The sequence below is a fragment of the Vespa mandarinia genome, chromosome 19 (genome assembly GCF_050613455.1).
Source record: "Vespa mandarinia isolate Hongniang chromosome 19, ASM5061345v1, whole genome shotgun sequence".
NCBI lineage: Eukaryota > Metazoa > Arthropoda > Insecta > Hymenoptera > Vespidae > Vespa > Vespa mandarinia.
In genome coordinates this window covers 2,057,423-2,085,388 of record NC_140828.1, presented here as the reverse complement: position 1 = coordinate 2,085,388, position 27,966 = coordinate 2,057,423, and the positions used below count along the sequence as shown (strand labels likewise).

The 27,966-nt window shown below is 31.7% G+C and overlaps 2 protein-coding genes and 1 long non-coding RNA gene across 4 annotated transcripts in view; 1 reads left to right on the top strand and 2 right to left on the bottom strand.

Moving 5' to 3' along the window:
• wb (wing blister) overlaps nt 1–27,966 on the bottom strand; it is a 121,916-nt gene that overhangs the window by 14,323 nt on the left and 79,627 nt on the right. The window lies entirely within an intron of this gene.
• LOC146872382 (uncharacterized) overlaps nt 11,878–27,966 on the top strand; it is a 40,810-nt gene continuing 24,721 nt past the window's right edge. Inside the window, exons 1-2 of one of the 2 annotated variants that reach the window (XR_014983294.1) lie at nt 11,878–14,642; nt 15,074–15,272. This is a non-coding gene — a long non-coding RNA (uncharacterized LOC146872382). The remainder of the gene's footprint in view (nt 14,643–15,073; nt 15,273–27,966) is intronic. The other variant, XR_014983293.1, reaches the window with a different exon arrangement.
• Nucleotides 18,203–25,968, bottom strand: LOC118447982 (uncharacterized). Its single transcript, XM_085662717.1, has one exon. It carries the CDS (start codon nt 24,849–24,851, stop codon nt 23,742–23,744), a length of 1,110 nt encoding a protein of 369 aa, XP_085518843.1. The 5' UTR covers nt 24,852–25,968; the 3' UTR covers nt 18,203–23,741.

The window sequence follows — 27,966 nt, the reverse complement described above, 5'->3', positions numbered from 1 at the left end:
TGAGAGATGATCTCGTGCGTTGAATTTAAAAGTATATACGTATTAGATAAATCATGAAAAATTTTTAATTAAAAATTATTAGACATTTATAAATAAAAAATCTTACGACATATTAAATGTAGAGAGAGTATTTACATATATATATATATATATATATATATATATTATTTCATTATATTATTTAATAATTATCTGTATGTATATCTTTTGACTTACGATAGCAAGTTAAGTATGTGTAGGTGTAAAATTACGTACATACGATAGGAATTAATTTTTTATTAATTATTTAATTAAACAATAGTTATTAACTTTTATGATTCTAATAATTCAAATTTACGCTAATTAACATGCCGTAATAGTTTATTTTATATTTTAATTCATAATAATAGATAGAAAAATAAATTTTTAATTTTTCGCGGGAGAAGTGAGAAAGGGGAGGGGCCTAGTTAATTCGTTGCCGGTAATGTTCACGCCATTTTCTTTTTATTTGTTCGATAGATTGCACGGTGTTTCGTCATAGTCTTAATTATAAACAATTAACATAATTTTTTTTCTAATGTGCATCCTTTTCCAATATATCAATCGATTCCTTAAAAGACATTTTCTTGTGTGTATCGTTTGCAGAACGAGATATCATCGCGTTTAAGAAATATCCACGAAAAAAGAAATCGACGATTTGGCGTCTCCTGTAACGACTACTACGTAATAACTTTTTTTTGATTGTTCGAGTTTATTTTCACGATATAGGTAATTATCTTATTTATTAACGATACTCTAATTAATAATCGCTTGTTAAATTATCTGGAACTATCGAATTTTCTGTTATATTCGATTTTCATACGAGTATATATATGCATATATGAAAATCGCATATGTATATATATATATATATATATATATATATATATATATACGCGATATGAGAATCTCATTCTCATATATGTATATATATATATGTATATATCATCAGTATATAGTCAAATATCCATAGCATATATATATTAATAATGAGATATATACGCGTGTATGAAAATCGCATGTGGTATATATACACGACATACACACACATATATATATACACACACATATCTATCTCATACATTTATCACGTACGTAGTTGTTAACCTTTGTCTTACGTGCTGGTATGTTTATTTCTTTTTAAGAATACAACGCATACGTAATAGAGAGAGATAGGTAACACTCGGAGAAGAATAATAAACATACAGCCTACGAAGTTCCAGGAATTTTTACGGCTGAGTAATGTCGATGTGAACAATCGACTATATTGATTTTACATTTGTTTCTCTTTGCCAGAATTCCAGGAAATAGGTCCTTCAAACTAGTACATAAACAAAACATCAATGATCGAGCGAGTGTATCACTCACGGTACGTAGAGGTTAAAAGGATACGATACAAATTAGTACGGATTACGTTCTTGACGAGACAAGACGTGTTAGCACGAGAGCAAGTAAGGAAAGATATTTAAGAATATATATTTTATTATAATATTTTAATACGAAGTCCTATGCAATTTGATTTTAGATTTATTCATTGGAATAAATCGACAACTTGGAATAAAGAAGTAGGTCTCTAATTATAAAGAATATATATACATAGAATATATATATATACATATATGTCGTAGTAATGTATACAGGTTTTCGTAATGCGCATTTATTCATTTCTTTTCATCAATTTTTCCAAATTAAATATGGATCTCCATACGCAGCTACCTCCATGTGGTGAGATCCGGTAACCGATATTGCTTATGGTGTTCATATATTTTTATATGGTACAACGTAAGCACTGTCGGGCGAAAGGCTGACGTTCGGTGTATTGGAAAATTTTTATTTTTAATATTATTCATTATTTTTCCATAAGTACTAGAGAATGAGAATTATAGTTTACACTGTGATTTATATTAAAGTAATAGATATAATTCAAGATACGTTTAATCGTTAAATATTATATATGTATATATATATCATTATTAATATAACACTGTTTCTTGTATTATTGTAGTATATAATGCTATATCTATTTAATTATAGGTATCGACATAATTAATATATTTCTATGAACATAACCTTATTGCGATCAAATTTATTTTTATGAAATCGATATCATCGCGATAATTGTACGTTTGTTTTGATCTAATTTATTATTTAGATATAGTTTTTAAGTTTTGCAGTTACATCTTGAGAATGATGTTCTTTTTTTTTTTTTTCTTTTAAGATTAGATTTATTAAATATATATTTTATTAATATACAATTTCACAATAATGGATCAATTGATAATAGTATTTATATATAATTATTATATAAAATATACAATTTATTATAAAATACACTACAGTTTTGTTTTAAAGGATATTCAATGACACATTTTTTATGTGTCCATTTTTTTTTTTTTAGTTCATAAGGCAACAGTTGTTGATCGCGCGCAATGCGATCATAGAGTCAGTGCTTGTTCGTGAAAAAGTATTTTTAATTATTTGCAACCGAACAGGTTGCTTTAATAAAAAATCAATTCAAATCGCGAATTAGAGTCAGTGTTGTTCGCCGATTAGAATATCTCGGTCGCGTCAGTGAATCAAAGAACAAGAACTTGTGTCATATTCTTGTTTAAACAAAAGATCATTTATTTTCGCCGCGTTATTAGAATAATAACACATTTTCGGCCAAATCCGGTGGAAGAGGATTGCGTTGCGAAAAAATATTGTACTGGTCGAAAGTGTGAATATAAAGTGTTCATCCTCATCATCTTTAACGACGAATATAAAGCTTCGTCTGGATACAATCACATGTTAGTATATTTCTTTATTCTAATCGTTACTTCTCATTCATTATTTAAATCATATATATATGTATATATATATACTTTTTTTTAATCATTTTCATTCATTGAACATATTCCTTTGATATGGAAAAAATAATTAATTTTCTTTTGTGCCAATTTGTTAATTACAGATCAACCAACTTCACGACATCGTTCGACCTACGTCGAGGGGGACGAGTGTTTTGGAGCCATCGCAGAACTTCTTAAGGAGTAAGTGAAAAAAATTTAAAGTTCCTCCGGTGCCCATCATGCTGAGGATGAAAGGTCCATATCAGCACGGGTTTCTGGTTGTATTCGTAAATGTCTTCTGTCCAAAACGAGCAAAAGTGTCCGTTAATAAGACCTTTGGTTCTTATTTAACGAGTGGTTCCCTATATGTGTAGTTTCTAGTATATCTCTTTTTCTGATGTTTTTATTATTATGTCAGGATAGGATCTTCTTGTTTCATCGGATTTGTATATTTAATTGATAGTGCTGTTAATTAGCACTCTTTTTCTTTCTTAACGTTTGCTCGCGTTATTAGTTATGAAATCGGGCATTCATTTACCCGATTTCGTATAAATAAAAGCATTGTAACGTAATTTACGTTTACATGCATTGCTTCGTTCTTAGTTTATTTAATCGCGAACTACTTCGATATTTCGATATATCGATGTATCAATAAATGAGCAAGAAGATAAACCCATTTCGCGACGGATAGATTCTGTCAGTTAATTGGTGGATCATAATCCCGTTCTTTCATTAGAACAGCCATTTAATGAAAGGAATCGTCCGAGGTTGTTTTTTAATATAAATTAAATATTTTAATAAATTAAATATTTTAATAAATTAAATATTTTAATAAATTAAATATTTCAATAAATTAAATTTTTCAATAAATATTCTCTCATTATCCAATTTCATAACCGCATAATGTGTATGTATATATACGAGATATATGCATATTTCATACCTACATGTCAACACAGCTCTACCGCGGGTCGCTCAAAGGCCCTTATGCGGTGTGCAATGTAATAGAGTTGTATAAGGTTTTTTGCAACTCTAATTTTACCACAACGTGGTAACTATTATAATTATTATCATCATTAATTCCCTCCCCCTCTTCCTCCTTTTGTTTGAGTCCTTGCTAATAAGGTAAGCAATGAGACTCGTAGAGTCACAGCCCGTTTAGGCCTAGTTTATAAGTTAATCATTTTTTAGTTCAGGATTTTCAGCTCTAATTATACTAATACCCGTTTCTCCCCCCCATGCTTTCTGCGTTCTCATCTATGCGTTTGCCCAGGTGTTACTCGTATGGGTGAGAAACAGTTTGCGTGGGTTAAGTTTTAATATTTTTCCTTATTGGCGGCTGTCATTGTGCTGGTGATTGCACGATGTACCTTGCACTTGTATGTGCGTTTTAGGTGGTGTATTGTACATCGTTTCGCGATAACTTTTTAATTAATAATAAATAAATATCTTATTGTATTAATATCGTTTTACATAGTTACCACATTTTTTTCTGTGGAAAATTTTAAATACTCGTATTTATTACTAGTATCCATGTATATACTAGTATGTACTAGTATTTTTGCTTTAGTCATATATGCAATAATCATTAGCCGTGGCAGTCGATTACAGCAATTGGTACGTACTCCTAATACATTAGAACAATACGCGTTTGAACTGGGGTGTCGGAGGTGTCCCGGGGCATACTCTCTAGTGTAGGCTTTTGCACCCTGGTGGCATGTGAGAGAACCGTGGAGTGTATGTGTTGGTGTGAATGCTTTGCACTTTTTAAATATAGGTAATAGGCAGGCAGGTAGCATACCTTTTCTGAGTGAATGTCAAAATTAATTTTAAATAAGTAGGTAGGGACCGGAAGACGTTGGATCCGATTCCCACTCAGAAGTGGGAAGTCTTGTCTCCGGGGATTCGTGAAGTTTCAGCAAATTTTACGATCTTTCAGCATGTCTGAATTATCTTTTATTCTTTTTATTTTTTTTCTATTTTTTTTTTTTTTACACACTTTTTGCTGAGACTTTGCATTGCGCGATGTATCAGTATCAGAACAGTTCGAAAAACTTTGCACTCAATGAGAACATTAGATTGCATCCCATATCTTTTGAACTTAGCAAAGGATTTTGAACTCGTTCGATACTTAGTTATAAATTAACGCTTGCACTTCGCGATTCTTGAAATGTTTATGAATCTATATATTTTTTTTTTAATCCTGAAATTTCATAACTGCATAAAGTGTATGTATATATACGAGATATATGCATATTTCATACCTACATGTCAACACAGCTCTACCGCGGGTCGCTCAAAGGCCCTTATGCGGTATGCATATTAGAGTTGTATAAATATTTTTACAACTCTACTTTTACCACGACGTGGTAACTATTATAATTATTATCATCATCATTATCAACCTTTTCCTCCTCCTCCTTTTGTGTGAGCCTTTGCTCAGAGTAGAATATATTTGCGTGCGTAAAATGGAAATATTACAATTCTCGTGGATCTAGATTTTTTATCGAAACTTATTTCATCTTTTAAGTGCAAGCAGTTAATCTTAGTTTATAATAGGTTCAACGATTAGAATGAATATAATGTCTGCTGGAGCATTCGATTAAATGTGCCTGTGTAATTGTGCACAGTTGGTGGATTCTTTGAGTCCATTGATTGTCCACAGGCTAGGATAGCTTTACGGATTAGTTCAAATATTTATATATGAATTTTTTATTTTTATTTTTATTTATTTTTTTTTTTTTTACATTAAATAAATAAACAAATAAAGATAATTAGAAAATCGAGACGCACCCAGGTAGAATAGAAAACGCAGTTGAGAATACGTGTTGGGATTCGTCAGTGCCGTTTGGGGTGACTCATTCACGAATTTTGCCATGACCTCAGTGGTTATACTATTTAGAAGAAATTGATACTTTACGTCGCAAGCACTTACCGCTCGTTAGGTTAAGTAATGAAAAGAACAACAAAAAAAAACCAGCGAATGTGTTGATTACTTCCCAACTCCTTTTAGCTTGCGTTTATTGCGTCTCGTTCAGTGCGTGCGTTACACGAGTGGTTTGAGTCTTGTTGCGTAAAGTGAGATCAGGTCGGGATTAGGTCGGTTTAGATTAGGGACAATTTCATTCTTATAATATAATCCACTGCGGCATGCCAATTTTTGTGGGTGTGTTGTTTTGAACGGTAGGGCGTTTTTTGATGCGTAAACTTATCTTGCGTCGCACGTAGGGAATGCTCCAATGCAGTGAATAGGGCACGAAGCAAGAAGAGGCTATTTGCTGAAGAGGCCCCCACAAATTGTGGCTCAAGAGGGCAACTATCGACTACAAGTCATTTTTCAAAGTTGGTCGGCATGTCGAACACTTCGTTAATGGCTTGTGGTCTTATCAAAATCCCCTTTACCTTTTTATCACGTTGACACTTATGCTCGTAGTAGTATGTTCCTGGATGGAGATGATGGACCATTCCATCTCCTTGCTACGTCGTTCCGCACTCGCGTACGGTCTTTGAGATTAGAATCAAGCTTTTGCAGTGTCATTATTAATTAATAGAGTCTTTGCAATTTTGTTTTCTTCTTAAAGTAAAGTCAAGTCATTGAGTTTCTTAAAAGTAGAGTCAATTTTTCATTTTAAAGTATAGTCTTGTCCCTTGCATATTTTTTTTTTTTCTTTTATTTAAAGTCGAGTCGCCCTCCCTTTACATTTTAAATTAAAGTCGAGTCGTCCCCTTCCTTTACATTTTAAATTAAAGTCGAGTCCTCCCTCTTTTTACATTTTAAATTAAAGTCGAGTCATTGCATTTTTCTTTTTAAATTATAATCGAGTCCTTTTTCCATTTTAAATTAAAGTCGAGTCCTTGCATTTGAAAGTTTTAAAGTAGAGTCTTTTCTTGAAGTAGATTTTTAATTACAAAACTAGAGTCACGCTCGTTAAATATTGTGTGGACGTTCGTGATCTGCTGCAACATCGCACTCAGGAGTGTGCACCTGGATACCCAAGCATGTTGATTTTTAATTCAGAATAATCATATATTTTTTCTCTTTCATTTTCATAACTGCATAAAGTGTATGTATATATACGAGATATATGCATATTTCATACCTACATGTCAACACAGCACTACCGCGGGTCGCTCAAAGGCCCTTATGCGGTAAATAATGTGAACACAGGATTGTAAAAACATTTTTACAACTTCCTACTTTTACCACGAGTTATTAAATAACTCATATGTGGTAATCATTATCGTTATCATCATCATCATCCTCATTATTCTTTTGTAATCAGATTTTCATTATTCTGATTATTCTGCTTATTCTACTTATTTTGCTTATTCTACTTATACTGATTATTCTGATTAAAAATCTACAAGACTTGATGTTTACAACGAAAAAGGGTATGCCTGCATTCAGAAATGCAGATGAATATAATTATAGTAAGAATATACATTTCTTAGAATGATCAAAAATAAATAAATTTTTTTGCATCATTTTGATAAGAAGATGTATAGATCTTGCTAGATGAATGAAACGACATAAATGGCAGCCAGCACTCAGGAGTGCATATTAAAATATATCAAGGATATCCATTTTTATTCCAAAAGTATCAACAAATGAATATGAAATAAGAGAATTAATAAGTAAATATATATGAGAAAGAGAGACGAAGAGAAAGAGAGACAAAGAGAAAGAGAGAGGAGAAAGAGGGAGTATTTTTATTTTCTATATATATATGAAAGTTTCATAAAAAACATTAAGAATATACAATGAATAATATAAAGATTATTAACAAATATTTATACATATGTAAGAGAAATATGATTATTTTTGGAATAAAAAAGTATAAGACTTGGTATATAAATGAAACAATTGAAATGGCTTGCCTGCACTCAGGAGTGCATTATGATAGGTTCAAAGTAAGTACATGATTGCATTCAGGAATGCAAATGAACATATTATAGTAAGGATACACATTTCGCATTTGGAATGATTAAATATGAATGAATGAATGGACTAATAGGAATACTTAATGAAGAAATATATAAATATGTCAATTTCTAGTGATATTCTTTTCAATACATTAAACTTACATAACAATCAACAAATGAAATTTCATTTTATTCCATATGTAATAACTGAATGATAGATATTTAAATGATATACAATCAATCAAAAGAAAATTTGAGTCATTCTGATAAGAAATGTGTAAGTCTTGCTAGATGAATGAAGCGACATAAATGGCAGCCAGCACTCAGGAGTGCATATTAAAATATATCAAGGGTATCCATTTTTATATCAAAATTATGAATAAATGAATATGAAATAAGAGGATTAATAAGTATATATATATGAGAAAGAGAGACAAAGAGAAAGAGAGAGAGGAGAAAGGAGTATTTTTTTTTTGTATATATGTGAAAATTGCATAAGAAATATTAAGAAGATACAATGAATAATATAAAGATTATTAATAAATTTATTTATATATATGTGTGAGAGAAATATGTTTATTTTTGGTATAAAAATGCATAAGTCTTGGTATATAAATGAAACGATTGAAATGGCTTGCCTGCACTCAGGAGTGCATTATGATAGGTTCACAGTAAGTACATACCTGCAGGAATGCAGATGAACATATTATAGTAAGTATATACATTTCTCCTTCAGAATATCCAAAATATATGAATGAAAATTTGAAAGTATATAATGAGTATATAATATAATAATTTAATTATTACAATCTTATGATATTTTTTTAAAGAAATAAAAGTTATATAATAATAAATCGAGAATATTTTTATAATCCTCCTAACATAACAATTTAATTTCATTTAAATAGTGTGCAAACGAATGAAAAAAATTTTTTATATCGTTCTGATTAGAAATGTATAAATCTTGCTAAGCGAGCGATATGATACAAAAATAACAGCCTTGCACTCAGGAGTGCCTAAAATATGTCAAGAGTATACATTTGTATTCCAAAGTTATCAACAAATAAATATGAAATGAAAGAGTCGATAATTATATAAGAGAAAGTATTTTTATATATAAATATACATATAGATTTATGAAAGATTCATAATAAATATGAGGAGGAAATGAATGAATGATATGATGGTGAATATTAAAGAAATGTTTATGGAAGGAATGGATATATGGAAGAAATATGATTGTTTTTTTGGAATAAAAATGTGTAAATCTTGGTATATAAATAAAACGTATGAAAAGGCTGGTCCATACTCAGAAGTGTGGATGAAAATAGAATAGTTACAGGTTTGCATTCAGGAATGCACCTGCATATTCAAGCACATAGATTTTTATTTCGGGATAATTATATATATTTTTTATAATTATTAAAGGATAAGTAATTCCTTTTAATATCATGAGTTGTAAAATGACTCATATGTGATAACCATCACCATCACCATCATCATTATCATAATCTTATTATAGAGATTTCAATTATTCTGATTAAAAATCTATAAGACTTGATGAGATTAGGGAGGAAGATCTGCTAAAGCAATCTGTAGTGATAAAATAAATTGCTAATTATAAAATATTAAATATATCCTATATGTATTTAAAATTTCTATATTTAATTTTATTTCTCTTTAACATTTCATATTGCATATTACTATTTCACATGCGTACTCGAAATAGCTGGTTCTAAAGTTGTGAAAATGTACAAGTATATTTTTTCATAATTTAATAAATTGAAAAGATGTTGTCTTATATATAAATGATATAATATATAACATCATACACTCTTGATGTAACTACATACTTCGCGTTAGTATAAACGTAATAAAATAAGATATATGTTATCTATTGATTAAATATAAATCTGATCTCATTAAGGATATGGTCATGGGGGTGTATAAAATTGTGTATGCATTTTGTAATACGATGCAAGATACAGTACATTTTTCTTTCCCTTTTAAACGCGATTTAAATTAATTCTTAAATATAATGAAATATTCGCTAATCTTCTTTTTTTTTATAACGTGTCTTGAATAATTTGCAATATCTATATTTTTAATTGTTGTTTAAGTACAATATTTAATTTTATTTAATTGCGATATTTAACTTTTAATTGTTGTATTAAAAAATTGTCAATTTAATATGCAAATATTCTTTTATTTATATATTTATACATAAAAGTCGAGTGTAGTAAATATCTATTTCTTTTTAAAAATAAAATACATTTTCTAATGCATCGAAAATTCGATATGTTAAATACTAGTTTTTTTTTTTTTGCTATTTTAATATTTACTTTTTATATTTTAGCATTACAATCTGTGGCTAAAAATATATACCATAAGGTTTTTTAATATATATATATCATAAGATTTTTAAATATATACTATAAGATTTATTAAATTATTAAAGTAAAACTATTTGGCCATGGATTGTACATAGGATTTCATTTTTCCACACATACGTTTTTATATAGTTTTTTGTTACAGAGAGTAACAAATTTTGAAGTTTCAAGGTTAAATATAAGGAACAATAGGCAATGAAAAATGTCCCTTTATCAATGGATATTATCATCAGTCTCAAAAATAATATTTCAAGGTTTGTAATACTATCATATATGACATAAAAATAAATTAATAGAAAATATAAATCTATTATATAAAAATGATTTTGATTTTAGGTTTTCCGGATGATAAAAACATCAAAGAAAGGTAATAATGTGAGTAAGTGATAATCTATTTGATTATTGAGTATTGGAATGATGAAATTGGAATAACAACGAATGAAAAGCATTGGAGAATGAATTGTCCGGAATTATTTTTTTTTTTTTTATTTTTTTTTTTTCGTTTAAGATGAAGAAATTTTTAATTAATCTACATAGAGTGATTTCTGTTTCAGGAAACATCGTCTAAATTGGCAAGATTCTGTTTCATTCTTCGTCGGTTATTATTTTCCTATATGATTGAGTGTGTGTATGCGTGTATTAGTGAGAATTTAAAATAATAATTATTTTAATATATATTCTATTTTCAGGAAGTATTATCATTATAAATTTCTTCTCCACAGGTTATTGTTTCATTATATAAAATTACCATATTGTATTAATTTCTTTTTGTTTAATACATCGGATATTTTCTGTTCACAGATGACTGATTATACATTACATAGATGACATCATATTATTTTGATTGCTGCTTCTTGCATAAAATGTTTTAATACAGATAGCTGGTGATATATTGTATAAAATTCGCGTATTATATCGATTTCTTATTATTTAATTATAAAATGGTTTAAATATTTTATTTTCATAGGTGACTTGACGAAATATCATATAGAAGACGTCATATTATTTTAATTGTTGCATGTTTAATTATAAAATGTTTTTATTACAGATTCCTACTTGTTTTTAATTATAAAATGTTTTATTACAGATTGCTACTTGTTTTTAATTATAAAATGTTTTATTACAGGTTGCTACTTATTTTTAATTATAAAATGTTTTATTACAGATTGCTATTTATTTTTAAATATAAAATGTTTTATTACAGGTTTCTACTTATTTTTAATTATAAAATGTTTTATTACAGGTTTCTACTTATTTTTAATTATAAAATGTTTTATTACAGGTTACTACTTGTTTTTAATTATAAAATGTTTTATTACAGATTGGTACTGATTTATTGTATAAAATTCGCGTATTATATCGATTTCTTTATTATTTAATTATAAAATGGTTTAGGTGTTTTATGTTTATAAATACTTTTTTTATTTATTTCAATATAATATGTACATTATAATTTGGGAATAGAGTTACATACAAGGACTCTATTCCTTCACGGGTATCGGGTAGGTAGGTCGTTATTAAACGGATTCATAAAATTTTCGCCTAATCTTGATTGATTAGAAAAAAATTTTTGATTCGTTTCGCAGTTGACTTTGCATTTTTTTCCAAATTATAATAATTTATTATTGGATATGTAATAATTAATCTGATTTTTATATATTTGGCTTTAAAATATTAGAAGTAGAGTCATAGCTCGTGGGTCTCCGTATGCAGCAACCTCCAAGTGGTGAGACCCGGGCAATCGATATTATTTGCGATCAAATAATTATTATAAAAAAATGTAACGCAAATGATGTCGAGCTAATGGCTGCCTAAATTCAATCAAAATTTTCATGTTCTATTATTGATTCCTTTCGATTCTTATGACTTTTTTTTCTAATAATGAAATAACTAATTAAATTTATCGAAGTATCGAATATTTTTCTAAAACGATATTTTTAAATATAAAATTTGTAAAAATTATGTATAATATAAATACATTGACGTTATCATTACTTGTAAACGTTGAAAGTTTTAAATGGAAAGGATCATTTATTCTCAACGTTGTCCGATCCTTTACAATTTACAAGGTCGTAAAGATAGTACTTGCATGGTGAAAAGCATTTTGTGAAAGCCAAGGATAAGATCTTATTATACACGTGATTTTGATGGAATACGAATGTCAATGATTTTTGAATGACCCGATGAGAATGATACTTTCATTTTTAAAAATTTGTTTATGTACAAAAGTGCACGAACAAATAGCCAACGGACATTACTTAAGTATTAAAAAGACGGACTTGTGATATTGCGTAAACGTTTATGCGTACAAGCAGAGAAAGAGAGAGAAAGATAGAGAAAGATAGAGGGAGAGAGACAGAGAGAGAGAATGAGTGAGTGGGCGTACACAGCGGCGATGAAACGCGAGAAGCTCGACGCAATTTGCGTGGCGATATATATCGACCTCGTCTGGTTATATCGTTTCGTAAAAAAGATCTCTCGTAGTTAACTGGCAGATAATTTCATGGCAATTTCAGCGGTTACTTCGAACCGCCACTCTTTCTCTCTCTTTCTCTCTCTTTCTCTCTGTCTCTCTCTCCCTATCTCTTTCATGCTTTCTTCGTTTTCTCAGTACCTCTCACTTTCTCATACACCCACTAATCGAGCTCGTTTACCTTCTACAAGCATTCACATACCTTCATCTTTCTCTCACTTGTAGATTGTAAGGAACGTTTAACTCTCTCACGTGATACGTACTATAAGTACGTATTTAAATCAGAAGTTGTACGATCTAGATTAGAAGAAATTCTTTTTGAGAAATATCAAAAAAATTCTGATCATTTTATTTGATGTGTTAAAATCTTTTATATTTATTATATAAATTTATACGTATAGTAATAGAAAGAGAGAGAGAGAGAGAGAGAGAGAGAGAGAGAGAGAGAGAGAGAGAGAGAGAAAGAAAGAGAATATTTGCTATCGATGAAACACGTGAGAGAAGGTATTCAAGTTGCCTGAAGCCTCGATATATATCTTTTAGTGGAAATTCATTTTGAAATACTAAGAAACATACGTCTCACTTGACGAGTTTCGATGAAGTCGGCATGGAAATGAGTCTCTCGGTCGTTCGCCTTCATCGATCATCATTATCACCTGTTAGCAATCATTACACACCGTTCTCGTTACCAAATTATCTGATGGATTATAGAAAATAGAAGAAATCATTTAGTTCTCCTTTTCTATTTATTTCTTTTCTCTCTCTTTTTTTTTTAATTTTTTTTTCTTTCCTTAAATATTATTCCTTTCTTCGTTAGATTTAAATGTTTGGATAGAAATAATAATCATTTAGATCAATTTTTATTTATTTTGATCGTGAACGTTTTAGAAATTGCTTGGATGGAAAATTTCAATGCTCCCATCTTAATGGGTTTCTATAAATCAATATCTTATAAAACAAGAACATGGTCTGTTTCAAGCTGGCAGATTCATAGAATCTTCTTCGCGTGTAATCGTTTATTTTATTTACGGATTTCTCTTCTCTATCATGAATTCTTCTATTTCGATTAGAGTCAAGTACTCCCTGGCGCCTGGTATTAATCCCTCCGGCAACGGCAAATTTATTTTTCGATACTCGAGTGGTCGACTAACGTTTGTGAGCAAAAAAGAAAAAAGAAAAAAAAAAAAAAGAAAAAAGAAAGTAAAAGAAAAAGAAGAAAACGAAAACGAAAGAAAACGGTTTAGTTGGTCTCGATGGCAAAACGAAACCAGATTGCGTTTCGTCTGTCGATAAATTCTTTTTTACATTCCACTCTACCATCACGTACGAGAAAAATAATTACGCGTTAGAGTTATATAGACAGGGAGCTATTTAAAACTGAATTTGTTTTCAAATTCGTCGAATTTTTCGAGTTTATTTATCAAGCAGTAAGACTTCCGGTTCATTGACCTTTCTTTTCTTTTTTTCTCTTTCTTTCTTTCTTTCTTTTTTTTTTTTTTTTCTTTTTTTTTCTTTTTCTTTTGATACGACAGAACGTTACGTGACTTGGCAAATAAGAATGAAAAAGGAAGGAGAAAAGAGAATTGCGTTGAAACACGCGATTAATGGTGCCAATTCAATTATCAGAGACGACGAGCTTGCCAGCTCGTAAATCGTTCTCGTTCGTCGGACTCGTCATTCTTGAAGAAGGTGTTCGAGAAACTATCCTACAATGATGTGGTCATCGTAGCGAGAGAGAGAGAGAGAGAGAGAGAGAGAGAGAGAGAGAGAGAGACAGAGAGAGAATAGAAAAGAAAAGAAAAGAAAAGAAAGAAGAAGAAGAAGAAGAGGAAGAAGAGGAAGAAGAGGAAGAAGAGGAAGAGAAGCAAAAAAAAAAGAAGGAAGGAAGGAAGGAAGGAAAAGTATAACATATTTTACGATCGACTCTGACAAACGAGTTGAGGACCCCTGTCGAGGAAGACTTCCTCTTGAACGCCCATGCCCTACGCCCACGTATCCAGACTCGAGGTATCGCAAACGAGTCGTTAAAATCTCATTGAACTCTTTGTCTCGTTGGATCAAAGAGTTCAATGGAAATTAGAAGCTGAAAGAGAGAGAGAGAGAGAGAGAGAGAAAATAGAGCACGTTTCTTTCTTATCCAAGAGATTTATATAATAATATTATTATAATTTGTAATGATTTAATTTGAGTAATAATATGAAATGATTTAATCAATTCATTGAAAAAATTGTCATATCATTTTATTAATTTTCTAGTAAATATTTTTATAGGACGATCTAAAATTTGTAGATCTTACGATCAAATGTTAATACAGAGTTTGTTCTAGTGAAAGCGTAAATATCTCATGCTTATCTCTCTTTCTCTCTCTCTCTCTCTCTCTTTCTTTCTATCTCTATTTCTACTTGGATTCCTTCTTCTATCTTGTTCGCAATTCGTAGAGGGAAATACGAAGACGAAGACTTCGGGAGAGTCTTAACTCACGGACGTAAGGATCGTGGGATAGAAGAGAGCTCGGATAAAGCTTGTCACGTGTCACCTGCGAAAGGAATACTTGTAGGTATGCAGAAGATGTAGGTATCCGTTTCGGCGTAACATAAAAGAGAAGAAGCTCTTCCAGTCCTCTTGTAAAACGCTGTCGTAAGTAACTTTCGAGTTAGCCATCGATCTCGAAAGAATTATCGACTTGTACTTAAGACGAATAGAATTGTAGATTAATTACCAATCCGTATCGTTATATTCTTTACTTTTTCTTTTGTTGTTGTTGTTGTTGTTGTTGTTGTTGTTCTTGTTATAGTTTACACTTTCCTTTTTCTCGTTTAACTTGTTTATTATTATCAAATTTGACACGGTAATCGAGTTTGTAATTCATCGAAGATGTAGCGTACACCATCCTTTAAATTACTACTTTAATATAAATCAGCTTTCTCGTTTTATCGACATTTTCCGAGAAACGTTAATAAGGACGCGTTATAATGATCATACTGGATTGATCGAACCTTGTAACATCGATTATCTTCATTATCGTTATCGTTAAAAAAACTTGGTAAAAAATTAAAATCGATCTTCGATCGTCGATCTCATTCATTCTCTTCCGGGAAAACTAATAATTTCATTTGAAGGCTTGTTCGTTTTCTATTTTTTTTTCTTTTCCCTTCTTTTTTCTTCTTTTTTACTCATTCAGTAATGTTAGCTAGTACTTAAGTTTTCATTCGGTTAAGTTGATAACATCTGTTTATCCATTTTTTTTTGTTATATATATATATATATGTTATATATATATATATATATATATATATATATATATATATAAAGAGTTGTAAAATGAAGGTAATTTCTAGAATCGATTGGTTAGCACGAAATCGCTCTTTTAGCGTTTCGCGAAGTAACTTGATACATTACGAGATATCACGAAGCGACTTAAAACATTTCGTTGATCATTTGTATGTAAAAGATAGTGTTACCCCTTATCGAATGTCTCTTTTCTCATATCGAAGTCGCGAATGTTACGATTTTGTTTGTGCAATTTCTTCTTTTCTTTTTTGCTTTCCTTTTTTTTTTGTTTTTCTTTTTTTCTTTTATATATATATATATAAAGCCGAGTCGCGAGAGTGTCAGCTTTAAAATTGATTATATAAATTATATATACGGTGGTCGATCGAGATCGTGAATTTTTTTATAATACAATCTTTTTCGTTTTTTTTTCTTTTTTTTTTTTTTTTTTTTTTTTTAATTATCTCATATATCTCACGTAGATCGTAATAAACGTAGACGTTCGTTTACCAGCGATTTAGATAATAACGCGTACGAGTTAGCTATCCGTGACATTCAGGTCCGAAGCCATCGCGCAGCAGCGTGATAATATTAATAAGATGTTATATCTGTGAAACGCTATTTTAATTGATACGTCAGAATGACAAGCGGCTAATGCATCGTGGTAAACCGCGCTTGTCGCGATCGTGGTGAACATCTCTCTTTCTCTCTTTCTCTCTTTCTCTCTTTCTCCCCCTTATTCTCGTCGAACAGGTGATATAGAAAATATTTGTTGTTTGGAAAAATTACGAATGAGATTCGATTAACTATATCATATATATATATATATATATATATATATATATATATATATATATAATACATAGACGATTTATTAAATGAGAGAAATATGTATATATATATTTATATTATATTTATATATATATATATAATATATATATTATATACGTATTAATAATGTTGAATGACTTTGAGAATTGTTCTTTTCATTTTTTTTATTTTTTCATTTTTTCATTTTTTCTTTTTTTTTTCTTTTTTTTTTTGAAGAGAGAGATGAAAGATAAAAAAAGAAATCTTTGAGGTGCGAGAAAGCCAAGGTCTCCCTTTTGAACACGTTAATGAGCTCGAGCTTCGAGCTCTCGATATTCTAGATCCACTCGTCTAACTCGAGCGTGACGTTGCTGAGGCAGCTCTCTTATCCTTCTCATTTTTTATTTATATCCAAGTTCTCTCTCTCTCTCTTTTTCTCTTTCTCTTTCTCTATCTCTATCTATTTATCACGTAATCCTCGATCCAGACTACTCACTCGAGTTTTCATAACTCTCTTTCGAGAGGGAATGGATCAAGTCATGGATAATATGTTGGTTCGATAAAAAGAATATTTGAATGCAAACATTCGATCCCTTTTCATGGTTGAAAAACATAGAGAGTTATGTTGTATTATATGAATTTTATCGTTTTATTTTCCATATCATATTTTCTTCCTTTCCCTTTTTCTTTTCTTTTTTTTTTTTCCCCATTTTCATTGAACAAAGAGAGAGAGAGAGAGAGAGAGAGAGAGAGAGAGGGAGAGAGAAAGAGAGAAAAAGATGGAGAACACAGAAGGAAGTCTGTTCTGCGCTTTCTATTTTAACTATGACCGATATCGTGATAGTAAAATGACGTGAGACCGCAGAAAAATATTTAAAAATGTAGGACATAACGTATGTAGTATATAATACGCACGATTGGGTGCACGCAAAGAGTCCGAGGCTTTATTACACTAACACCCACCTTTTCGTTAGTGTATACGAATAGATCGTTGTATAGATCGATGGATGAATAAATAAAAAAAGAGAGATAGAAAGATACAGAGGAAAAGAGAGAGAGAGAGACAGAGAGAGAGATGGGCGATCGACGAGAGAATGCTCGGCCGTGTAAACGTGGTAATTCGACACGTGAAATCGTTTCCAGGTATCGAGTTACCAGGAATTGGTAGGGAAAGAATTCGCGAGACCGCAAGGTGCAGCTAAAGGGGTACCGCTATTACTCCTTGCTACCGGCCCAGTCATACGAGGTTCCCATCTGACCGCACCCACGTGTTTTACAACCCTCCTCTATCTCAATAACAATGATCTTTCCAATTCTCTCTTTTTCTTTCTTTCTTTTTTTTTTTTTTTTTTTGTTTTTTTCCATTTATCTCTTGTTCTCTTGATTCGTTAAAAATTTTAATATAACTAAAAAGTTGGATATATGTATCTCATTTGAAACTTCCAATAGAGATTTCTCGTACATGTTTCTTTGTTAGAAATGTATGATTTCTTTTTTTCTTTTTTTTTTTTTTTTTTTTTTTTTGTCGAAAAAGAAATCATTTGATATTTTATCTGTTAGAAATAATCGAAATTTTTAATATCTGGAATATTATGCATTGTAGTTTTTAATACGATTTGATGTTATTAGATTAGTTGACAAAATTGCAAATTTGTTTTGTTTTAATTCGTAGGAAAAAATATGATCAGTTGTTTTTTTTTTTTTTTCTTCTTTCTTTTTTTTTCCCCCCCTTTTTTTTTTTTATAAATCTAATTCTAGATCTTTCTAATTAGAGGAAGAAAGAAGTCGATAAGGTTAATTAATTCGTAGTCATTTTGTAGTCATTCGGATAATTTCGTCTTTTCTAATCTCTTTATGAAAAAACAAAGCAGTAATAATGAAAGATTTATAAAATTGAAAATATAGTATAACACAATTCGTTTTAATTCTAAATCAGAAATATCAAAGATTTCGATATAATGTTATCTCAGATATTTTTCTCTTTTTCAATTTCATTAGAAATATAATTGTTTCATAGCGTAGTTTATACACCGTCGTACATGTAACACAGAGCATGATCATGGGTTACGTTTTGTTTCTATGTACTTACGTATATTTCGATCGTATCGCGAGCACAAACACACGTGTTGTGTTATTATTATTCGATACCAGGTGTAACGAGTAAGAATATGAAAAAAGAATAAAGTCTCTAATTCAGTTGCGTGCTGAATAATAAACAAAGTGCAGATGTATATTATATTTTATAGAATTTATGCGAGATTATAATAAAAGGAAAAGAAATTAAATGAACAAAGAAAAGAAAAGAAAAATAAAAGAAAAGAAAAGGAAAGAAAAGAGAATGAAGTCAGGTGTAATTCATTAATTGGCATACTCGATAAAACTCGATCAGATAGAAAATTATCTAATAAAATATAAAAGAAAGAAAATTGAACGAGAAGAGAGAGAGAGAAAGAGAGGGGGAGAGAAAGAGAAAGAAAGAAAATCTTAGCGAGAATCGTAGACAGGAAGGAAGTTTGCCTCCTCAACGTTGAACCGGACACTGCGAAGAGATAGCATGAGATGACGATGCTACTAACGCGATAAGAGAGAGAGAGAGAGAGAGGAAGAGAGGGGTAGAGTGGAAGGGAGGGGTAGAAGGGGGAGACAAGGAAGAAAGAAATCGTGCGTGCTCGCGTGCGAGAGAATCCGATGGAGAAAGAGAGAGATAGATTGCTTCTCTACCTACCACTGAAGTAAAAAGAGATAGGATACAGAGAGAAGGAAAGAGAGTGAAAGAGAGAGAGATAGAGATGGAGAGAGAGAGAGAGAGAGGGAGAGGGAGAGTAGTTTCAAAGCAACCGCGACGAAGTGTTGCATCGCCGTTGGCTGGCTCGATGCATCCCAATGCATTGTACAGGATGAGCGTGCCGAGCTACGAAGGTAAGAAGAAGAAGAAGAAGAAGAAGAAGAAGAAGAGAATAGGAGGAGGAAGAAGAAGAAGAAGGAACGAAACGGACGCGAAACATCCAGCATCCCTATACTGCTTCTTTTTCTTTATTTTTTCTTTTTCTGTGTTTTTTGTTTTTCTTTCTTTCTTTCTTTCTTTCTTTCTTTCTTTCTTTCTTTTTTTTCCTCTTACGCTGTTGTACGCAAGTTTCGTGCAGGAAGCTGCATACGATGCACCCTTCTAGACCACCTTTTATTCTTCTTCTTCTTCTTCTTTTTCTTTTTCTTTTTCTTCTTTTCCCTTTTCTTCTTTTTCTTCTTCTTTTTCTCTCCCTCTTTTTCTTCTTCTTCTTCTTCTTCTTCTTCTTCTTCTTTCTATTCTTTTTATTCTTTCTATTTTTTCTTTTTTTTGTTTTCGTTTTGTTTGTCTTATTCGTTGAATACTTTTTGTTCTTCTTGACGTTCCTTCACGACGTGTCGCGACACATCGCTCGTCGTTCGGCAATGCTATTTTTGTTCTCTCACTTTCTCTCTCTCTCTCTCTCTCTCTATCTCTCTCTCTCTCTCTTTCATAGTCGTCCGTGACCGATCAAAGATCTTTCGTCGATCTATTCTTCTTTCTATCTCTTTATTTCTCCATCTCTCTATAACTCTATATTTATTTCCTTTGCTAATGTCTAGTTAGTTCTTTATCTTTGATAGATTGGACAATATCGTTGATTGTATTTAACAGACGTTTAATTACGAGTTATAGTCGAATAATATCTCATTTTTCTTATTTCTTTTCCTTTCTCTCTCTCTCTCTCTCTCTTTCTCTTTCTCTCTTTCTCTCTTACATTGTTCTTGTTCTTGGATTATAAATTATACACGATGCTTGTAAATCACGATCTTTATCTTCGATCATAGCTACGTTCAGAGAAGATAATAGATAGGTATGAGATAATGAAGTGCTTACCGACCTTTAATTATCTTATTCTTTTTTTTTTTTTTGTACTTTCTTTCTTTTTTTTTTTTTTTTTTTTTTTTTTTTTTTTTTATTCCTTCTTTTTTTACTTTTTATTTTATTTTATTTTTTTTATTTTATTTCGTCTTCAAGTTGAATTATCGAGACACGTATACCGAAAATGTTTGTTACTTCTTTTTTATCTTTTCTTTTTGAATCCTTCTTTTTTTTTTTTTTTCTTTTTTTAAAGGGCTTTATATATCTATATACATACATACTCGATCGTCGTACTTCAAAGAAACTTAACTTCCTCCCTTCGTAATTCGACAAGCTGACAAGCCCGAGTCCTTGGCTGCTTGAAAGTTTATAGACGTGGAAGGGAACGAGATTCCGCGAGAAGATATAAAACGTATGTTAGAGAGAGATAGAGAGAGAAAGAGAGAGAGAGAGAGAGAGAGAGAGAGAGAGAGAGAGAGAGAGAGAGAGAGAGAGAGTTATATCTTTGGCTTGGAGAAAAGGGAGAGATACACGAGAGAAAAGGCTTCTTTAGATTCCTTTTCTTGTGTATGGGTTTGAGTAAACTGAGCGATGAGTTACAGCGTGAAATAGGAGTAAATAGAAGGCATAGTCGTACTATGTCGAAAGAGAGAGAGAGAGAGAGAGAGAGAGAGAGAGAGAGAGAGAGAGAGAGTGTGTGTGTGTGAGATAGAAAGAGAAAGAGATAGAGGGGGGTGAGAGAATAAGCTTTATAAATTACGGAAATCTTATCGTTCTAGTCTAATATATTCTCGGTCTTAGAAAATCATCGTCTAACGTTTCGTTGAATGAAACAATCGGTCGACGAAGTAATCTTCAAAAAAATCCTACCCGATAAAGTTCCCAGAAAATCCGGAATTAGAATGAATGGTCATTTATAAGTGATATTATCAATGAATTATAAATGCCTACGTAATAGTAATTGTTTTTTCTTCTTTATTTTTTCCCCCCATCTCTTCTTGTATCTTTTTTTTCTTTTTTTTACTCGTAAAAAGAGAGGTACCTTGTAATAAAGTAGATTACTAATTGTAATTTATTTGATATTGATAATCTTATAGGTATAACAATGTATGTTTTACTCGTATATAATATAATACATTAAAAAGAAAATAACACTATGAAGTCATTGTATGAGTTCACTCAAGTCTCTTCTCATAGAAGATAAGCTGAGAAAACGGGAACGTGTCTCGTTGGGTGGGAACGGTAACGATTAAACGGCACGCACCGAGACGTTTTTTCAACGTCGAGAGCCAGGTCGAGAGACCACCCTGAACGAATATTTTCCACGCACGATTACGAATCATGCGTATTGGTGTTACGTGTCCGTGTACGTATACACTTAAAGAGTAGTAGAGTATTCTCGAACTCGTGATGCGTACGCGGGGCAATTACCTTGCGGATTCCAATGATCGATGTTAGTCATCAAGATCGATTTGTCATCTCGATGTTTTCGTTTCCCTATCTTTTATGAAGGCCACCGTATTCTTTTTTCTTTTTTTTTTTTTTTCTTTTTTCTTTTCTTTTTGTTTTTGTTTTTTTTTTTATGTTTTAAAGGTAGTAATTATAAATCGTGTGAAAAAGAAATATCTTTTTCCTTTTTCCATCTTCCCCTTGTTCGTTTGAAAGAACAATTTTCTTCGATCAACACGCGTATTGGACTCGTGTTCTTAGAAAGATCGAGTATATAAGTAGGCTAGTCCGGCAAGGTCGAGAAAAATTCATCGTGTGCGTACGTAGATTAACACGTATGTGTGATTCAGCTTATCTGTTATTTACGTAACAACTTAGAAAAATAGATTCACACCAAAGGAGAATGAAAATTTTTAAAAGATTATTATTTTCGTCGTTCGATCGAGGCAAAAAAGAAAAAGAAAAGATATCTTTCTATTTCATTCGAAATTGTGCGTTTGTTTTAATTTAAAAATAAAATAGATAGATAAATATAAAAGATAAAAGTTCTCTTATTCGTTAGATATTAAAAGATATCTATACTCTCGATATCGTTGAATTTTGTTAATCGTATGATTTACGAGTTTGATAACAAAGAGATAGAAATGCAAATTATCAAGAAAAATCTTTGTTGAGGAGACTGATTTCATCTTTCGCTTGATTGCAATTTATCGTTTCTTCGCTTTTTCTCGCGCATCCAAGTCGATCCCGCGGGTATCGTTGGTACGAGTTAATGAGCTACATCCTAACCATCCTCGTCTTCTCTCTCTCTCTCTCTCTCTCTTTCTCTCTTTTTCTTCGTATCGAGGTCGAAGGTCAGACCTTTGATCGGCGAACTTAGTTCTTGGAGTTTCGCTTCCGATCTTTTTCTTTTTTTTCTCTCTCTCTCTCTCTCTCTCTCTTTTAATAATAAGCGCGATTACGAAGTTACTTTCTGATTCGAATTTCTTCCTGGAACAATGCAAATTTCGTACTCACGATCGGCGGTACCTCGGTATCGATCAAAGAGCCACGGGTGCGGCCTATGTAACGCAAATATCGCCAAGTGTATTCCGTGTACTCGCAGACATTATCATATATTTTACGGAAGAGTAATGATATTTCTTTTCTTTTCCATTCTTCCTTTCTTTCTTTCTTTCTTTCTTTCTTTCTTTCTTTCTTTCTTTCTTTCTTTCTTTCTTTCTTTCTTTCTTTATTTCTTTCCTTTTGTTTTTCTTTTTTTCTTTTACTATGCAACTTTTGATTCTTACAGATTGCAACTTTGAAATATTGTTTTTCATACGTCGGTTCAATTAATTATTAATTTTTAAAAACGTTTATCAATGTCGACTCGAAATTAATTCACGTATCAATCTTGTATATAATATATTCGATTGTTTTCTTTTCTTTTTTTTTTTTTTTTTTTTTGTAGATATTAAATATTAGATAATTCATTATCATGCGTGTGACTGAAGTGAAAACTATGTTGGAAACTTTTTTAAATGAAGTTTGTACTTAAAACATTGTGTATGATAATCGTAGTATTAAAAACGCGTCGAATGAGTCTCGATTTTTTTTCGTATTATTTATTTATTATTTCTTTTCTTTTTTTTTTTTTTTTTTTTTTTTTTTTTAATTTTGTTTTATAAAACTTTTTTCTTTTTTCTTTTTCTTTTTTTTTTTTAAATGTTTTCTTACGTCGAAGCAAACTCACCATACTTGAGACCATGCCACTTCGAGGCCGGTTCTTGGTACTTGTAAGTCGGAAGGACGATTCTCGGTGGTTGTCTCGGTGGCGAAGGACACGGCTTGTAGACGACCATGCAACGTATGCACTTCCGGCTAGGGGGCGGGGGTGACGGTGCCACCGGATACGACGGTTGAATGTGAACGTAAGCCATTGGTATTGCTGATTGTAGGGAATAATAATTCGTATATCTTTTGCGACGATCCAAAGTAAAACTGTGAGAAAGTCGAACTATCAATGACTTTTTATTATTTTTAATCGAATTAATTGTTTTATTTGGAAATTTTTCATTAGAGGAAAAATTGGAGGACATAACGTTTTTTGAATTAACATATTTATGGTTATTGTCATCTCGTTTGAGTTCATTGAACGATCTTGAGAGATTCTCACGAAAAAAAGGTATCCGGTCCTTCTGCATTCCAGTAAAATGTTTCGTACTCCTTCCCAATGTCGGGTCTTCTCCCTCGTTGGCACGTGACAAGTGCAAAGATCGTTCGATCGGTAGAGAAACTCCTTGGTCAGGAAGAAGGAAGTTGTTTTCTTCGATGTCATCTTTGATTTTCTGCTCGATCGGCGACGACGTTGGAAAGAGAATGTCGTTGTCATCGTCATCGTCATCGTCGACGTCGTTCTTGTTAATGTTATTTTGTTTTCTTGAAGATAAACCGGAAGTAACAATTTCTTCCTCTCGATCATCGATCGATCGATCCATTGTACTCGAGAACCAGCTCGATCGTTTGTCGTCTTTATGACGATGATCTTTACCGTTACTTTTCTTTTCATTTTCTCTTTTTATTCGAATATTCGACCATTGATACGCGAAAGTAACTTTTTCGTTTTTATCATTCTCGATCGTAGTAATCGTCGATCTAGCGATCGCTCGATTTTCTAAGTCGCCATTTTCTACATCCCTTTCTTTTATGTCCCAAGTCGAAGTAGTAGTTCCTCCCTCCTCTCCACGAATCTCATCGATCCTCCATTGAAGGGCCAGGAGAAGCAAACTCCCAGCACCGAGGGCAAGAACGCCCCGGGCCCAACTCGACCTTCCGGGGTACATTTCTTCTACCCCATAGTTAGAACAACTGCCTGCTTCCTCCTCCTTCGTATACTTTTTATTAACAATGATCTCATCATCCTTTCGAAGGGACAGGAATTTCTAAATGGACGTTCTCGTCCCTTTTTCCGTCACCCTTTCTTTTATTTTTTATTTTCTTTATTTTTTTCTTTTCTCTTTTTTTCTCTTTTCACTACACTATCCCGTTCAAATATGACACTCGTTTTGGACGACTTTAGCACTTCAAAATCTCGTTAGAATCCTGTGAAAGATCTGAAAGAAGATTTTGATTCGTTTCATTCACCGCAACACTTCATTGTTTCTTTTCTTCTTTTCTTTTTTGTTTGTTAGTTTTTCCTTTTCTTTTTCTTTTTTTTTGTTTTTGACTTGTACCGATTTTTTTTTCTTTTTTTTCTTTATTTTGATTAAATTCTTTCTTTGAAAATTTTTCTTTGGTCTTCGATCTCGTCGATCGATTTCAGAGAAAGTCGGTCACCGATCCGATCCGATTTCATGCAAAAAGTAGAACCATTCGCGAGAAGTATTTGTTTTGTTTTGTTTTGTTTTATATATATATATATACATATATATATATATATATATATACATATACATATATTTTTTGTTTTTTCTTAAGGACTTAACCAAATCGATATAAAAATTTTGATTAGAAAAATTAATCCAATTTGTTTATTATTCATATATATATATATATATATATAAAAAAAAAAATGCAAGAGTTTCTTAAGGCTTCGATAAAACACTGGAATGTAACGCTTTTAAATTACAAGAAGATTTAATGGTTGTAAAATGTCCGTCATTCCTCTCGAAATCGAATTACTCATCGTACGAAAGATTTATAGATCGATCTTTGGGATCGCACGTGGATCACTCGGAGATGAATGCGAGCCGGCTTCGACGGCGGCTCGAGAGACACTGCCTTGCTACCATTACCATTAGCCGCCTTTGCCTTCTCCTCTCTCGTACTCTCCTCTCTCGTACTCTCTTCTCTCCTCTTCTTCTCTTCTTCTTCTTCTTCTTCTTCTTCATCGTCGTCGTCGTCGACATCGTCGTCGTCGTCGTCTCCGTCGTTCTTCTTCTTCTTCTTCTTCTACTTCTTCTTCTTCTTCTTCTTCTTCTACTTCTTCTTCTACTTCTTCTTCTTCTTCTTCTTCTTCTTCTTCTACTTCTTCTTCTTCTTCTTAGTCTCGCCGTCGTTCCTTCCTTCTTCCTTCTTCTCCCACCGCGAGATACTCGTGTCCGTCCTTGTTCCGCAAGAGAAGCGATACGACGACGAATCTCTCGTGTTTATTATGCCGTACACGTGGGTGTGTTGTACTCGACTAGCCTAAGGGATATCGACTTTTCAACAGGATTCGCTCCTGTCCATTCGTTTTGATCCTCTCCATCCTTTGGGGGTACCGAACTTTAATCATTCGAGATCTGAACGTTCGTATTTTGATTATTTCGAAGGAAAGATCCTGTTTCAATTTTTGTTCTTTTGTTTCTTTTTATTTATTTATTTATTTTATTTATTTATTTTTTTTTTCTTTTTGTATTTCATCGAATCGGTTTTTCTTTTCTTCCTTTTCTCTTTCTCTTTTTTTTTTTTGTTTCTCGTCAAATCTTTCTCGTTGAAAATTTGTCGGACAATTTGTAGATATTTGATTTTAACAGAGACGATTTTTAGTTTTTGATGATAATTATTTGCTATAACTGTAAAGAATAAAAGAGTGAGAGAAAGAGTGAGAGAGAGAGAGAGAGAGAGAGAGAGAGAGAGAAAAGATGCTAAAGTTTTCTCATGAGCCAACTAACGGCTTGCAGTCTCTTATCGAGACCCACATCGATAAGACTCTCTACTTCCTTCGTGTTATCGGTCCTCGCTTTCTTTGCGATTCGTGGAACTTCATCATGAAAAAAGATACTTTGGAAAAATATTACTTTTTTTTTTTTTTCTCGTATGAAATTGTGTTTACATGTGAAAGTTTCGAAAGAATAATTTCAGTGTTGTAATTCCTTTTGTCGATTATCATTTATACGATTGCTCGAGTAATATATCTTTTTTTGTTTTATATATATATATATATATATATATATAAATTAAATCATTATCGAGAACAATCGTGTACTTACAATTAAGAGATATTGAAAAATTCGTAGTATAACGCCGATTTAGTAGAAAAATTTTCATCCTAAATTATGATCGTCAAATAAAACAAATAAAAAAAAAAAAAAAAAAAAAGAAAAAAAAGAAAAGAAAAGAGAAAAAGTAAACAGCAGAAAAGATAGAATTAAAAATAAAATGATTCGCTTTATCTTTTTGCTAACGTCGTACTAACATATCGTAGATTAGGTCATAGTAAGACGAGGCCACCTGTGATAAGTCTATAAAGCTCGAGGCCCACGATAAAACACCCACCGAACGTGTCTCGCAAACACGGATAGAGACAGATACACATGGACAATACACATGCACATTAACTTTCTGTATTCAATTAACGAGAAGAGCGGCTGCTTTGTATCACCCATGGTAAAGGGAAATGACAGGTGCATGGCACGTGCGAGTGTACGTTGCATTAATGTTAGTATGTCTGTGAACGTCTTTACAAGATGCCTGACACACGTACATACTACTAACACGTTTTTACGTTTTAATGCATGGGAGTAGATATGTATCTCGTTAAATGGTCTCTTGTGTGTCACTGTGGTGCGCTTGTTGAACGAATCGATTATAGCACTGATTTCTTTTTTCTTTTTTCCTTTTCTCTCTCTCTCTCTCTCTCTCTCTCTCTTTCTTTTAATACATACGACGATAAAAAGATCCATTGTTATGTATTATTATGTAATAATCATATTTATTGTCATAAATTTTGTAGAGAAAATTTTCCGCTTGACACATTCCTCAAAAAGTTTCGAAAGACTTTTAACATTTTTTCTCATATTACTTTTTAAGCATGATATTTTTATGGTGGATTAGAGTGGATTAGAATAAGAAAGAGAAAGAGAGATAGACAGAGAGAAAGAGAATGAGAAAAAGAGAGAGATAGAAAAAGAGAGAAAGAGAGAAAGGTATGCGATCATCATGAGAGTTGTCGCTCAGGGCGATGTCACCGTGGCC

What these genes read in the sequence shown, in the direction of transcription:
- LOC118447982 (XM_085662717.1), bottom strand. Translation starts at nt 24,851, where the DNA reads ATGTACCCCGGAAGGTCGAGTTGGGCCCGGGGCGTTCTTGCCCTCGGT.